At 41.4% G+C, this 14,800-nt stretch overlaps 1 protein-coding gene across 1 annotated transcript in view; it reads left to right on the forward strand.

Annotated features, from left to right (window-relative positions):
* The window catches only part of GRID2 (glutamate ionotropic receptor delta type subunit 2), a 1,117,957-nt gene that overhangs the window by 740,586 nt on the left and 362,571 nt on the right, over positions 1-14,800 (forward strand). The window contains exon 5 of the mRNA XM_087724106.1: positions 5,860-5,913. Coding sequence (XP_087580232.1) covers positions 5,860-5,913 — 54 coding nt within the window. The remainder of the gene's footprint in view (positions 1-5,859; positions 5,914-14,800) is intronic.

Below are 14,800 nucleotides of genomic sequence, written 5' to 3' on the forward strand. Positions count from 1 at the left end.
AAGAAATAGAATCCAGAGCTCTTAGATGTGTTCACGCAGTTTAAAATTCTATGCAACTGCCTGTCAACAATAGAGCCATTCTGAGGGTTTACAAGACTTGTGACATATGTCAAGTGAGGATTAGCTTGCGCTAGTGTGGAGATGGGGCAGGAGCCAATACTATCTTCAAGAGTTGAAATGTGAGACTGAATAAGCCACAAAAGGATCAATTGATGCGAAGAAAGAGATACATTACTGCTGTTTAGTAGTCATTTAGATTTTTTTTGTAATCCTCATGTGACAGTGCTATTTTGAGGAAGATTGCAGACGTTCCCCTACTAGAACACACTACTGGACCCATATTTTCCCGTAAACAATTCATGTGATAATTTCATATGAATCAGTTGGAAAGATAGTGACACAAAAGTTTGGTTACTGTGTCTACTATAGATGATCAGAGAATATGGTACAGAGGCGGTATTCAGCTGGTTCTCTCCGATTTGGGCGAATTGGTAGCAGCGGCTGTGCGAGGCTCCGCCCACCCACCCACCCACCCACCCACTCCCTTGATGTAATGCGCAAGCACTACACATGTGCAGAAGGCAGTGTGCCTGCACTCACATTTGCAAATGGGTAGGGAAGGTATAGGGAAGCAGTGGCTCAGTGGCTAAGATGCTGAGCTTGTCAGAAAGGTTGGTAGTTCAGCAGTTTGAATCCCTAGCTCCACTGAGCGGAGTGATCTCCCCTTACCTGTCCCAGGTTCTGCCAACCTAGCATTTCGAAAGCCTGTAAAAATACAAGTAGAAAAATTAGGGGCCATATTTGGTGGGAAGGTAACAGCGTTCCTTGCGTCTTCGGCGTTTAGTCATGCTGGCCACATGACCACGGAGACGTCATTGGACAGCGCTGGCTCTTCGGTTTTGAAATAGAGATGAGCACTGTCCCCTAAAGTCAGAACTAGCACATATGTGTGAGGGGAATCTTTACCTTTACCAAGGAATCCACCGCTGGTCTAGTGTAATGGATTCATCCAAGTAGCTTAAATATTATATGTTTGCTCACTTATAAAACAATAACTAACGTCTTTAAAGGTAACATAGTTGTTTGATCATAATATGTCATGGGGGAAAAAATTCTGCTTGGATATCAAAATAGAAGTAATTCCTTCCCTTACATGAAGTAATTCAGAAAGATTCTCATTTACTAACTTCATCTAAGGGGAGGAAAGGTGACATAAATATGATATTGGACTTTATCCATTATGCTATTTTGTGGTTATAGCAAGTGTACCGTATGAACTCAGCAATATTTTTATGATTTAGCACAATTTTATTAAAATTAATGTTACGAAGTATTAAAAAACTTCCCTTTCTATGACCCCGTAATTCCTTAATTTGGGGTAGAATCAGGGCGATTGGATCGAGCTGAGCATTTACTCTCCAGATGCCCTTCCTGACACCATGTAGAGTTCACAGTAGATATTTTTTATTTGAACTGTCAACCTGAGCATCTGTACCCCTAGGCCACTATGCTGCAATTTTTCCACTTTTTTTTTCTGTAGTATACCACAATTAAGGAAACCATGACTTGTATAATGAGGGAATGAGATAATTATTGTTTAGGAATCCTAAACACAACTACTCAATGGAACCTCTGTATCCACCTGTATTTTATGAACTTTCAGTGTTACAACAACCTCAGAATGAGTACTTTATGATGTATAAAGGAATTCTATTTGTCATAAAATGTTGTACCCATCCACTCAAACACCCACATACATTTAGGCAGTTGCTAACTAGTTTTATGTCACATGCCTATAGTTTGTAACATTTTTTGCCAGTTTCTGGTGTTTTTTGCCACATTTCAGCGAAACCGCCCAAATTCTCTTAATAACAATGGAGTTACTTAATGAGTGCAGGGATTCACTTAATGACTACCCTGAGAAATATCAAAATTAAAAAGATCTGTTCGGGTAGGTGGCTTGACTTGTGATGGGAACGACTTACAACCTGATTTCCAGTGTCATAAATATCAAACTACTTGTCCAGAATTTCTCAATATTGGATCTCTACAACTGCCCTACAGAATGTAATTTTATTCTTTATTTAATAGATTTACATTTAGCTTTTCCCCCCAAGAACTTACGGTAGCTTATATAGAATTCCCACCTCCAAATTTCCCCGAGGTTAAGGGAGTTGAAAGTCCAAAATCCCCTAGTTAGCTCCCATTGCTAAAAATTGGGATATTTTTTTTTGATGTCATAACCAAGATCTTCACAAGAACAACATTTGTGCTCAATAATGTCAACCTACCTGACAGATTGGTTGCCCAAATTACTGAAATGATTTAGATCAATCTATTTAAATGCTAATTCTGATATTCCTGCTGTTTTATAATAGGCCAATCCCTTATCTTTTCTCAGAAACAACCAATGTGTTAAAAGTGACATGGGAACATCTGTTTTATTACTCCTGAAGTTTCCCTTCTTGTACAGTATGTAGTGCAGCTGTTTGGTTCTGAATAACTACTGGTTTTTTTACCTGTTAATAATCAGGTTTTCAAAAAAAATAATACAGGAAGGCCTCAACTTACAACAGTTTATTTAGTGACCGTTTAAATTTACAATGGCACTGAAAAAAGTGACTTATGAAGGTTTTTCACACTTACGCCCATTGCAGTATCCTCATGGTCATGTGATCAGAATTTGGATGTTTGACAAATGGCAGGTATTTATGATGGTTGCATTAGTGGTGGGTTCCTACCGGTTCGCACCGGTTTGGCCGAATTGGTAGTAGCTTGGCGGCCTGGATCGCTGGAACCAGCAGCGACCCAGGCCTGCCACACCTCCAAACCGGTTCTCCCAACAGGGCCTAGGTGGCGCCATCTTGTTTTTTGGTTCAGTGCATACGCATGAGGACCCAGATTGTTGTTGGGGGCAATATGCTGACTCTGTAAACCGCTTAGAGAGGGCTGAAAGCCCTATGAAGCGGTATATAAAAATCTGCTATTGCTATTGCTATTAGAGTAATTTTAGTTGTACTATGCATGTATGCAGAGCACACATCAAGCATGTTCGCATGTGGTGCATCTCTGAGCAAACTGGCAGTAGTCTCTGCAGGAAGCCACCCTTGCTGAGAATATCCTATTAAGAATCTGATGTTATTTAAAGAATGGCCACTGCCACTCTATAAAGCCTTAATGAGGGCCACATTTAGAAGACTGCATCCAGTTTTGGTCACATTATAAAAAAAAGTGTTGAGACTCTAGAAAGAGTGCAGAGAAGAGCAACAAAGATGATTAGGTGCCTGGAGGCTAAAACATGTGAAGAACAGTTGCAGGAACTGGGTATGGCTAGTCTAGTGAAGAGAAGAACCAGGGCTGACATGATAGCCAAATTCAAATATTTGAGAGGCTGTCACAGAAAGGAGGGGGACAACCTATTTTCCAAAGCATCTGAAGGGCCAAGCAAATAAGGATAATTTTTTTGATAGTGAGAACAATCAACCAATGGAACAGCTTGCCTTCAAACGTTGTGTCTGCTTCATCACTGGAGGCTTTCAAGAAGAGACTAAACAGCCACTTGTCAGAAATGGTATAGGGCAGGGGTGTCAAACTCAAGGCCCAGGGCCCAGATCAGGCCCATGGGGTGCTTAGACCTGGCCTGCTGGACCACCCTGGAAATAGTTAGGGGCCGGCCTGCAGTGCATCTGCCAGCGAAAATGGGCTCCCGAGGTCTGTTTCCAGCTATGATGGCCTCCTGTATCCCTCTGCCAGTGAAAATGGGCTCTTGAGCTCTGTTTCTGGCTATGACGGCCTCCTGCAACTCTCTGCCAGTGAAAATGGGCTCCAGAGCTCTGTTTCAGGCTGTGACAGCCTTCTGCAACCCTCTGCCAATGAATGCAGAGTTCCATTTTCGCTGGCAGTGGGTTGCAGGGGACCTTCATAGCCAGAAACAGAACTCGGGAGCCTGTTTTTGCTGGCAGAGCGCTTGGGCTGCCACAGGTGCTACTGACATGAGTGACATTGAGCAGGCCATGCCTAATTTGGCCACACCCACCCCAGCCCCCCCAAGGTCAAACACAACCCTGATGCGGCCCTCAATGGAATCAAGTCTGACACCCCTGGTATAGGGTCTCCTGCTTGAGTAGGGGGTTGGACTGGATGATCTATAAGAATAAGATTCCTTCCAACTCTGTTATTCTGTTCTGTTCCCTTTGTAACTCATATTGTTCTGGGCCAGTGGATGAGTTTTCTCTAAACTCAATTCAGGGAAGGGAATTTATTAACCAAACATGCTTCTACTGTAGCTACAGTGGAAAATCCGCTTTTAAAAATTGTGCATCTCTCTCTATATAAAAGCGAAATACCACTCACACATCATCATGAAATCTCCTGAACTATAAAACCTAAAAACTTGAAATTTAGATTTAGATTTTTTTAGATTTTTTAGATTTTATTAATATTTGTAGGCCGCCCTTTTCCCTGAGGGGACTCAGGGCGGCTCACATAAAATCGGGGAAGGGGAATACAGACATTAAGATAGAAACATATAATAAAATAGTAAACAACATACATTCATCATTCGGGAGGGGTAACTATCTTTATCCCCAGGCCTGACGGGCGAGCCAGTTCTTAAGGGCTGTGCGGAAGGCCTGGACGGTGGAGAGGGTGCGAATCTCCACGGGGAGCTCGTTCCAAAGGGTCGGGGCTACTACTGAGAAGGCCCTCCTCCTTGTAGTTGCCAGCCGACACTGGCTGGCCGATGGGATACGGAGGAGGCCTAATCTATGTGATCTTATTGGTCGCAGGGATGTAATTGGCAGTAGGCGGTCTCTCAAGTATCCAGATCCACTACCATGTAGGGCTTTATGGGTGACTAATAGCACCTTGAAGCGCATCCGGAGATCGACAGGTAGCCAGCGCAGCTCGCGGAGGATAGGTGTTATGCGGGTGAACCGGGGTGCACCCACAATCACTCGCGCGGCCGCGTTCTGTACTAGCTGAAGTCGCCGGATGCTCTTCAAGGGCAGCCCCATGTAGAGCACATTGCAGTATTCCAGCCTAGAGGTCACAAGGGCCCGGGTGAAATATGGCATGTATGTTCTTCTTGGCTTCTAGGTGCGCACTAAGAAAGGATGTATCGAAATGACCATCAGATCATTAGTATTTCTTATACAGTAATTAACAAGCTGTGATGCTAAGGAATTCTACTCTCTCCCCCCCACCTAAAAAGAACTCTGTTCCAACTGCCAGTTGCCTCACATTCTGCTACCTCAGTTCAAACTGGCAGACATTTTCACTCAGGAGCGGTCTGGAGCTCCTTACAGTACTAAATGTCAGTCCCTCACCAAAATGCCTATGCCTTCCACCTATGGAACTGCTTCTGGACTCAAAGCAGTGGGAGCAATATTTGAACCTTATGTGGTTCAATCATCAACCACCACTGAGCTCCTGCATGGTTTCGTCATGAAGCACGGGTATCCAGCTAGTCTTTAATATTTTAGTGTTTTTCAATTTATCAGCAAACCTTAAGTCTTAAATAATCATATGGACTTTTCATGGCTGGCTGGCTGGCTGGATAGAAGGGAATTGCTTTCTTCATTCTCTAATCCCACAGTTTAATTAACAAACCAAACAATAATCCAAATGTTTTGGGACTGTTTTTGCACCAAAAAGCCTTTTTATTTCCACAGAATGGGCAAAGGGAGTCTTTTCAGAACTGGGGTTTCATAATTATTTTGTTTTAATGACTCTGCTATGATTTCTGTCTCCATCCCCACCGCTGAGCCTCCGATATCCTTTGTGGCAATGCATCTATTTAACAATCATTGGCTTTGGTATAAATAAGATGACTGATGGCTGCATTCTTTTCTATTTCAGGTTGTGGAAGCCAATTTGGTTGCTTTTGACTGTCACTGGATCATTATAAATGAGGTAACTGTCAACCAAATATGAATCCTTTTTTTTTTTTAATCTAAGGGTGAGAATATTTCTAGTGGCCTTGTCCTGGCCAAGAAGAAACAAGGAGCAGAAGTAAACATTCAGATGAGCTAGTGCACAGAAATGTTGTTTAAATAAATTGGGGAAACAGAACAGAAAAGATTGTGCACTCTAAATGAAAATTCCACTGAAGAATTTATTTGGTTCTGTTGTAGTTTTTCTTCATTAGTTAAGTTATTTTCTTCTTTGACTGGAACTGATATTTCCAAATCTGAACTGCTAATCAATCATCAAGGATCCTAAGGCCAACCGTGGTAAATTTGGTGAATCTTTTCCAATACTAGTTCCTGCTTTATTTGGCTTTTACTTAATTTCATAAGCACATGGTTGAAAAGAGTTTACCTTAAAACAAAAAGTCCTCAACATTTTGAATAGAATACACAGACCAGTAGCTTGCATTACTACTTGTAAACCATCGCTATAGGTAGTTACAGGTAGTTCTCAACTAACAACAGTTCGCTTAGTGATGGCACTGAAAAAAGTGACTTGTGACCATTATTTACATGTATGACCGTTGCAGTATCCCCATGGTCACATGATTTATATTTGGATGCGTGACGACTGACTCAGATTTACGATGCTCGCAGTGCCCTGTAGTCACCTTTTGCAACCTTCTGACAAGCGAAGCCAATGGGGAAGTCAGATTCACTTAACAACTGGGTTAATAATTTAACAGCTGCAATGCAACTGCACTTAATAAATGTGGCAGGAAACGTTGTAAAATGGGGCAAAAATTCATTTGACAAATTTCTCACTTAGCAACAAAAACATTGGGCTCAATTGTGGTCATAAGTTGAAAACTAGCTGTATATCAGTGGTGGGATTCAAAACATTTCACTACCGGTTTTGTGGCCATGGCTTGGTGGATGTAGTGTGGCTTAGTGGGTGTGGCTTGGTGGGCATGGCAGGGAAAGGATACTGCAAAATCCCCATTTCTTCCTGATCAGCTGGGACTCGGGAGGCAGAGAATACATGAGGGCGGGGCCAGTCAGAGGTGGTATTTACTGGTTCTCTGAACTACTCAAAATTTCCATTACCGGTTCTCCAGAACTGGTCAGAACCTGATGAATACCACTTCTGCTGTGTATCCTCACCGTTTTAATTTTCCTTTTCATTTGTTTTTGTGGGGGAGCCAGGTTAGTCTTTTGAAAACAAGCAAACAAATAAAGGAATAATAAACAATAAATATGGGGCGCCTCAGAGACGAACCATTTTACCTTGAGTAATGAACCATCCTTCATCTATAAAGTTCATTTGCTGTCACCGGTTCTCAGCCTAGGTTAATTTAAGTTTATGGCAAGGATTATATAAACTATAAGAATAAATCTGAATTTTTGAGATGCATGCTGGAGTAAAATAGAAGGGATTGGGCCAGATTTAGACATATTTAAAAATAAATCTTCTTTGTACACTGTCTCAATTGTCATCTTTAACTAGCTTTACAAATTCAATGTATTTATATAAGTAAATCCAATATATATTTAATACATAGTCTGGTTGAAATAATTAAGCTCTAAATCATTATTAACTTAAGCCCCCCCCCATTATTTCTCATGGATTATAGTATATTCTGCTTATAGCTGAATGTACAAGTGATAAGTGGCAATTCAGCTGAATGCCATTCTTTTTTCATTTTAAATGATAATAATTGAATGGAAGAGAAGATTTGGGGAAGGATTCTCTATTCTTCATGCATCTGACTTTTATTTAGACTTTCATACTGTCTTTTTCATGGGAGCGCTCTAATTTCTCTGCCTTTGTACTAAAAATGTGAAAATGTAAAGAAAGTAATAAGGAACTGAGGTTTAGTTTCACAACATATATCTATAGTTTATCTATAGTTGCATTTATTATCATGAAAAATAATGCAATCACAGCAAATCGTCTTAAAATGTGCTGTTCTGGCAAAACTTTACATTTGATTTGTTTTCACTGAGATGCTTCCCAGCATTCCATTATTTTTGGATTTCCCATCTTCTTATCTGTCACCGACTTCTCTATGTTCAGATATATTACTTTTCCTTTTTGCACAGTTTTGTGTGGGTTCAGCAGTACCCCACCGTTTGAATTACAGATATCTCCTTTGCAAGTGCCATTTAAAAAAAAAATAGAACTCAGTTATTGATGGGATATGAACTGTTGGGTTTTTGTTTTTGGGTGGTTGGTCTAAGAAAAATGCTGTCATTAAAATAAAATATAAAGGGCATGTTTGTATAAAAAATCTCCTGAAGGAAAAACAAAAATCATATCTTAGAAATTTAGAATAATTTTTAAATACGTAATTAAGCATTTGAAACATTTAAGGTAATGCTATGCTTGCATTTGGGTCTTGAGTCTTATATCAACTTTAGATATTTTTTAACAAAGCATCTGTGTTTTTTAAATGGTATCACATCTTATTAAAGAGAGCCGAGGTGGCACAGTGGTTAAATGCAGCACTGCAGGCTACTTCAGCTGACTGCAGTTCTGCAGTTCGGCTGTTCAAATCTCACCGGCTCAGGGTTGACTCAGCCTTCCATCCTTCCGAGGTGAGTAAAATGAGGACCCGGATTGTTGTTGGGGGCAATATGCTGACTCTGTAAACCGCTTAGAGAGGGCTGAAAGCCCTATGAAGCGGTATATAAGTCTAACTGCTATTGCTATTGCTATTATGGAGATTAATATCCATATCTGGAATCTAGAATGTCTACAATGGAATATGATGATGCCCATTGTAAGTGAAAATTTGTTTTCTATTTGATAGTCAAACTAAAACCAGTCATGTTATATTTAGTATTTATATTATATTATCCACCCATCTTTGAAATATCCACTTAAAAATAATTAAAACCACTAAATTATGTTTTAAAAACATAGTGATCTTTGCTTAGGATATATATTTCCTAAAGAAATATTGTCCAAGTAGGTTTTATGTTAATGATTAAGCATACATGTTTTATCAACAAATATATTATACCCATATTATCCTATTTTAATCAAAATTGACAAGGTTGTTTGCCCCCAGAGGAACTACGCTTGATATCACCTACTATGCCACTAAAATGGACATCTCCTATTTGTTCCAGTCTGTGTCATCAAGTTGAATTTAAATACCCTTCTCTTTTAATTATAATCTTTAACTCCTTCAGGTTTATACTAGCGTTCAGCCTTCAAAGTCCCATCCTATGATATATTTTTTCCAGAATTCAGAACAACAGCTGTTTCCCATGGGAAGACTTATAATTAATTTCAAAATCTTATTTCATATCTCTCTGGATCATTTATAACTTTACAAAAACTTCACTCTAGTCACCCATGTGCTCTTTATTCTCCCCACCAAAAGTAATTTTCTCGTAAGACTTCTTTCATTAAGGACTCAACAAAAGTCACCCAGGGAATGCCCTAAAACTTGCCATTCTAGAGGTTCTTAATACAGTATTTGAAACGCAGTAAAAACATGCTGTGTTTTTGGAGTATAAGATGCTGCAAACTGTAAGACGCACTTAGCTTTTGGGAAGGTAAACAAGGGGGAAAAAATCTGCCTCTGCCTCCCAGCATCCATCCGGTATTCATCTGGCCCCTTTGCTATGGCCCATTCACCACGGCTGATTTGCCGCCACCCGTTTGCCGTGACCCGTTCGCTGCTGCCAATTCGCTGCTGTGGCCCATTTGCTGCAGCCTGTTCACCATCAGCACCACAACCTATTCACCACTGCCCCTTTGCTGCAGCCCGTTCGCCAGCGAGGCCCGTTCTTCATGCCTATTTGCTGCTACCCATTTTCCACTGCTCGTTTACCGCGGCCCATTCACCGCAGCCCATTCACCACACCATATTGGATTTAGATTGGATTTATTACATTTATATGCCGCCCTTTTCCCCGAAGGGGACTCAGGGCAGCTCACAATTCAAATCAGGGAAGGGGGGTACAGACAGGGAATAAAAAAGATGAACATAACAATACATAATTTAAAAGCACACAACAGTCATACCATTCGAGGAGGGGGGCAACAGCTCTTTAGCCCCAGGCCTGTCAGAACAGCCAGGTTTTAAGGGCTTTGTGGAAGGCCTGGAGGGTGGTGAGGGTTCAAATCTCCTTGGGGAGGTCGTTCCAGAGGGTCAGAGCAGCCACAGAGAAGGCTCTCCTCCGGGTAGTTGCCAGTCGGCATTGGCCGGCGGACGGAATTCGGAGGAGGCCTAATCTGTGGGATCTAATCGGTCTATTGGAGGTAATTGGCAGCTGGCGATCTCTCAAGTATCCAGGTCCAATACCATGAAGGGTTTTATAAGTGACGACTAGCGCCTTGAAGCGTATCCGGAGACCAATAGGCAGCCAGTGCAGCTCGCGGAGGATAGGTGTTATGTGGGTGAACCGAGGTGCACCCACGATCGCTCGCGCGGCTGCATTCTGGACAAGCTGAAGTCTCCGAATGCTCTTCAAGGGCTGCCTGTATACCACTGCGGCCTGTACACCACAGCCTATTCATCATGATCCGTTCGCCATGGGCCATTCACCGCTGCCACCACCACGGCCCATTTGCCACTGTCATCACAGCCTGTTCTAGAACAGCTGATCAGTGCCACACCAACCTCCCCCCCCCCCCCGGCAATATTCACTGTATAAGGCACACAGACATTTCCACCCACTTTTTTGGGGGGGGTGTCTTATATGCCAAAAAATACGGTAATTCCAAACATGATTAAGAAATTATGCCTGGGATGGGCTTTATTTCAGTATTGCCAACATTATAACTATGAGCTTAGATGAAATCTCACAATTTATCATAGGCACCAACGCCACTCCCACTCATATGGCTAAACCTCAGAATCCAGTAGTGGGTTTATCATAATGATAAAATGAGACTCGTAACTTTGTGGCACAAGTTCTGTTCTTTCCATACAGGCTTGTGATGTTGCAATGTATATACCAGAGGGATGGAGCTCGTGTTGCCACACTGCAATGATTATTTTAAAATTCTTCTGGCACCTTTAATGGATTAGCATTGGGATTTTATGGATTACAGAATAACATTTCCATACAATTCATGCTTCAAATATGATTTGGGAAAAAATGTTTTGGATTCTTTCATGAGGTTAAACATACCACCTCTCTGCAGTTCATTAATGAAAATTGCACATGAGCCTGAATCAGGGGACCTGGTTTAAGTAATCTACTCATTGAAGATAACATTATTCTTAAAGGAATAAGATCATTCTTAATGCACTTTTTCTTATCTTTCATATATGTCCCGCAGAACTCAAAGGAGTCTTTATTTTATGATATATATATATTTTTTAATCTGGGAATAAAACCACGTGTATAAATGAAGAAAATACTGTTCTACATAACAATTCTACATTTACTTCCAGCAATCAAACTAGCAAACCCAAAACAAGGAAACACTCTCAGGAGATTAGAATTTCCAAAAGTAATACTGTATTGGATCCACCATATTGGTAATGAAGAAACAAACCCAGATCTGGTTTTCCAGCGCCAATGCTTGTCTGGTTAAACAATAGCTTTCCCTTCTCCCCACCCCTGGATGATCACATTGTCCAATTATGAGACGGCCTTTTGTTATGAAAACAGTCCATCTCTTTCTCCAACATCTGTAGTGGTGACCTTGATGGTTTCCATGTCCCTCACACTCTTCACATTCCATTTTCCCCTTCCTTCCCCACAATTCATTGGCAAGTTGAAAAGCATTAAAGTTTGAAAGAAGCAAAGTGGTTCAATCTTGACATAAACAGCTTTTGAAAACAAAAATGCTGAATTCAAGAAAAAGACATTTGATTTTACTCCTCTAGAATCTCTGAAACCATCAAAACCTCCAAGAGGCTTTCTAGCATCTTGTATCCAGTGAATCTAAACTGGTCCTTGCCATGCTCTTGTTGCATAGATGAACTTAAGAAAGGGGTAGATGAGTTAATAGAACTCACTCTATGCCATAGAACTCACAGCTATTCCTTGTTTCATCTTCGGCCTGTGATGTACAAGACACATTGATGGATGGTCTTAGTGTCCATCTTTTCAGGCTGTGATGAAGGGGCTTGCAATGGCATGCAGAATATATTCCTCAGATCATCATAATTCTAGATCGTAATTCAAGATTGCCTTTGTGCTACTGAAAGGGATTTCCTGTTGCTGAAGTTCTTATTCGATCTGGAAGAAGAGTCCAAGAAGGAAGATGAGATGATAATGATGAGACCCAATTTTGTTTTAATTCACAGGGGGGGGATGGGATTTTACCCAGGGAGGGTTTTGAGGCAGGGTGATTTCAAAGTCACAGCTGCCTGGACAATCTAGGTCAGTTGACAGGTATGATATCTTACATTTACAGATGAAGTGGTTAATAATCACTTTCTTTTATTCTATTAACAGCTTAGCTAATTAAAACTGGAGAAATTCAATCCAACACCATTTTACCATTCTGATTAGAGTTGGATGACCAATACACTTAATACATTTAAATAGATGTATGTATGAATGTATGTATATATGTATGTATGTATGTATCAGGGGTGGGTTTCTCGCCCCGTTCCAACCGGTTCGGTTGGAACGGGGCCAGCGGCGTCCTCGTGCACGCGCGCGGTGCACGCATGCGTACTAGCATCTGCGCGATGCTCCAGCTGCTCCTGGAGGATCGCACAGGCACTGTATGCATCCTGCGCATGCGTAGAAGCGCAGAACTTGTCAAAACCGGGTAAGGACCCCGGGCAGGCAGGCGCGCCCTTCGCCATTCCCGGAAGTTACTTACTTCCGGGTTCGCCAACAAACCGGTTTGCAGGGACCGCCGCGAACCGGTTGAAACCCACCCCTGGTATGTATGTATGTATGTACAGTATGTATGTATAATGTGGTGGCTCAGTGGCTAAGACACTAAGCTTGTTGATCAGAAAGGTCAGCAGTTTGGTGCTTCGAATCCCTAATGCCGCATAACAGAGTGAGCTCCTGTTACTTGTCCCAGCTTCTGCCAACCTAGCAGTTCGAAAGAATGTAAAAATGCAAGTAGAAAACTAGGGACGACCTTGGTAGGAAGATAACAGTTTTCTGTGTGCCTTCAGCGTTTAGTCATGCCGGCCACATGACCACGGAGACATCTTCGGACAGTGTTGGCTCTTTGGCTTTGAAACAGAGATGAGCACTGGCACTGCCCCCTAGAGTCAGAACAACTAGCACATATGTGCATGGGGAACCTTTACATTTACCTTTTATGTATGTATTGTGATTTGTATACCCTGCCTTTCTTTTAAGAAGGGAAGTATTGCACACTTCTGCTCAAAACTCAGAAACAATTTACTGTGTATTCAGAGCTAGAATAACCGTGAATGTTTCAGAGCTGGGAGAAAATAAAGGAATGTTAGAAAGTGATTCTTATCAATCTTAACATTAAACTGTTCTCCTCAGCTATGGAGAAGGAAAACAAGACTCAAAATTTTGAGTGGCGGTTTTTGATGTTCTTAAGAAAAAAACTTGAGAGTACTTTGGTTTTCTGAATTCAACTCTATATTACCCAAATCATTTGATCTGCAGCATCAAAGTCTGCCAGAAAGACAAATATTCATTCACTGTAATTTCACCTTTCCATTAAAAGCAGCTTCTAACCATAGAAACAGATGGTAGGGACGACATTAATATTGCTATAAAATACAGTCGGATAAGTCAGTGCAGAAAATTGCTATTAAAAATCCACTTTATTTACCCTCTTCTCAGAAAAGATGGATAATGTTGACATGCTACCTAAAATTAAACAGATTAGGTGCCAAGATGAACATATTTGGGAAGGTATGTCACAACTGAAAGGGCCCTCTCTCTATTTGCAAGTGCCTAGCATATGGAGCAAAACCCAATTATAGAAATTCAAAGCTGATCGTGCTGTAATTATTGTGAGTTCATATAGGAATCTTTCCTTAATATAGGAGATAATCAGAAATAAGTAAGAAAGGAAATCAAGAATGATGATGGGAAGGAAACCAGGAATGGTGATGGGAAGAAGACAAATTTTAACGGATGGATAGACATTAGGTATCACTCTAGACCAGTGTTTCTCAATCTTCATTACTTTAAGGTATGTGGACTTCAACTCCCAGAATTTCCCAAACAACATGCTTCAATGAAAGTTGAAGTCCACGAAAAGTTGCCAAAGTGGCAACAAGTGGAAGAGGCTACAATTCTCTTTAGATCCTGGTGGAGATATCTAGTTCAGGAGTGTCAAACACAAGACCCATGGGCCAGATCCTGGCAAATATAAGAGGCATTGCTTCGGCCTGGTCTACCCAATGTGAATAGGAAATATCAGGCAAGCATAGCTTCAGCCCGGTCTATCCAGTGCAAAGAGGAAACATGCCAGCATTTAGGGGAGTGGCGTCAAGCGGGCCATGCCCATCCATTTGGCCACACCGATCCAGATAACCATGCCTGCCTGGCCCCACCGAGGTCAACCACAGCCCTGATGCAGCTCTCCATGAAATTGAGTTTGACACCCCTGATCTAGGGTGTAAAGTGAGAAGAATCACCCTGAAATAAAGAGTTTCATAAAGAGTGTCAGGGTTCCAAATAGCATCCAAATGTAAATCAGAGTCCAAGGCAAAGTATTGCTCAAAATTCCAATTTATTAAGAGAACCATGTTGGCACATTTGTGAAACATGAATCTGAAAGCTTTCCGGTTTCCCTACACCCACAAGCCCATCCCATGGTCCAATCTCCCACTGCCATGCTGGCAGTTCCACCCATCCAGTTCTGGTCAGGTGCAGAGGTGTGAAGACAAAGGATGACCTTAGCTTTCTAGAAAGAATTTTGTTATGGCTACGTAGCATCTAACTCCGTGCAATCCCCCCTCCCA

This window comes from Thamnophis sirtalis, unplaced genomic scaffold, assembly GCF_051295495.1.
Source record: "Thamnophis sirtalis isolate CommonGarterSnake01/CBP01778 unplaced genomic scaffold, rThaSir2_p1.2 scaffold_10, whole genome shotgun sequence".
Classification (NCBI taxonomy): Eukaryota; Metazoa; Chordata; class Lepidosauria; order Squamata; family Natricidae; genus Thamnophis; species Thamnophis sirtalis.